Genomic DNA, 799 nt, shown 5'->3' with positions numbered 1-799 from the left:
GTGCAGGGGAGGGTTAACAAATTGGATATAATGTCAATACTAATTACCTAATGAAACAGATTTCAGAGAACTGACTTGTTTATGCCGAGGCATGTTTCAACAAGCGTTTTCTTGCATCTAAAATAAATGAGTGTACAAGTAAATACAGTTAAAGCAATAGTAGTTAATAAATCATTTTTCTTAATGATTATATATTAACTATGTAGGCCTAAAAAAGCTCTAAAATGTACAAGAAAGATGACTTTATGACAGTTAAAAATCAATTCAACAATAAAACAGAATTGTTATAATGTTAGAAAATAAAGGAAACGATGATTGGTGTCGTCGATCTGTCTGATAGTCTGAACTCTGACTGTACAGTGTACAAAATAGAAATGTTCATTATAACCTTTGTATGGAGAGCTCTGATTGGTTTAAATATTTCTCCTATGCATTCTCATTGGTTAATCTTATACTTTCCCTCCCACACAACACAAGCAATTTCACAAAAAGAACTTTATTGAAAATATTAATGAAGGAGGGGATAGAGAGAAAAAAGTGATAAAGGAGGGGTCATGAGGGAAATCAAGATAATTAGGAGGGGATAGAGGGAAAAGGATAATATGGAGAGGATCTAGAGAGAAAAGGATGGATTGGATGGATAGGATGGATAGGATAGCAGGGGCGTACGAGGGGGGGGCCGCGCCCCCCCGCCTCCCTCTACGCGTGCCCCCCCTGAGAGGCTGAGGGGGGGCATCCATGGGGGAGGCTCTTTTAATATTACATCTGCTTGCATTTCCCTTCCTCAGGTCAGGCACAG

The 799-nt window shown here is 38.8% G+C and overlaps 1 protein-coding gene across 1 annotated transcript in view; it reads right to left on the bottom strand.

The window, feature by feature from the left end:
• The window catches only part of LOC111707369 (uncharacterized), a gene marked incomplete in the record, with an annotated part of 4,667 nt that extends 4,525 nt beyond the window's left edge, over positions 1 to 142 (bottom strand). The window contains 1 exon segment of the mRNA XM_023480469.1: positions 48 to 142. Coding sequence (XP_023336237.1) covers positions 48 to 93 — 46 coding nt within the window.
• Between the last annotated feature and the right edge of the window lie 657 nt (positions 143 to 799).

The sequence above is a fragment of the Eurytemora carolleeae genome, unplaced genomic scaffold, assembly GCF_000591075.1.
Source record: "Eurytemora carolleeae unplaced genomic scaffold, Eaff_2.0 scaffold794, whole genome shotgun sequence".
NCBI classification, from domain to species: Eukaryota; Metazoa; Arthropoda; class Copepoda; order Calanoida; family Temoridae; genus Eurytemora; species Eurytemora carolleeae.
The sequence above is the reverse complement of the archived record's forward strand: the minus strand, read 5'-3'. Positions and strand labels throughout refer to the sequence as shown.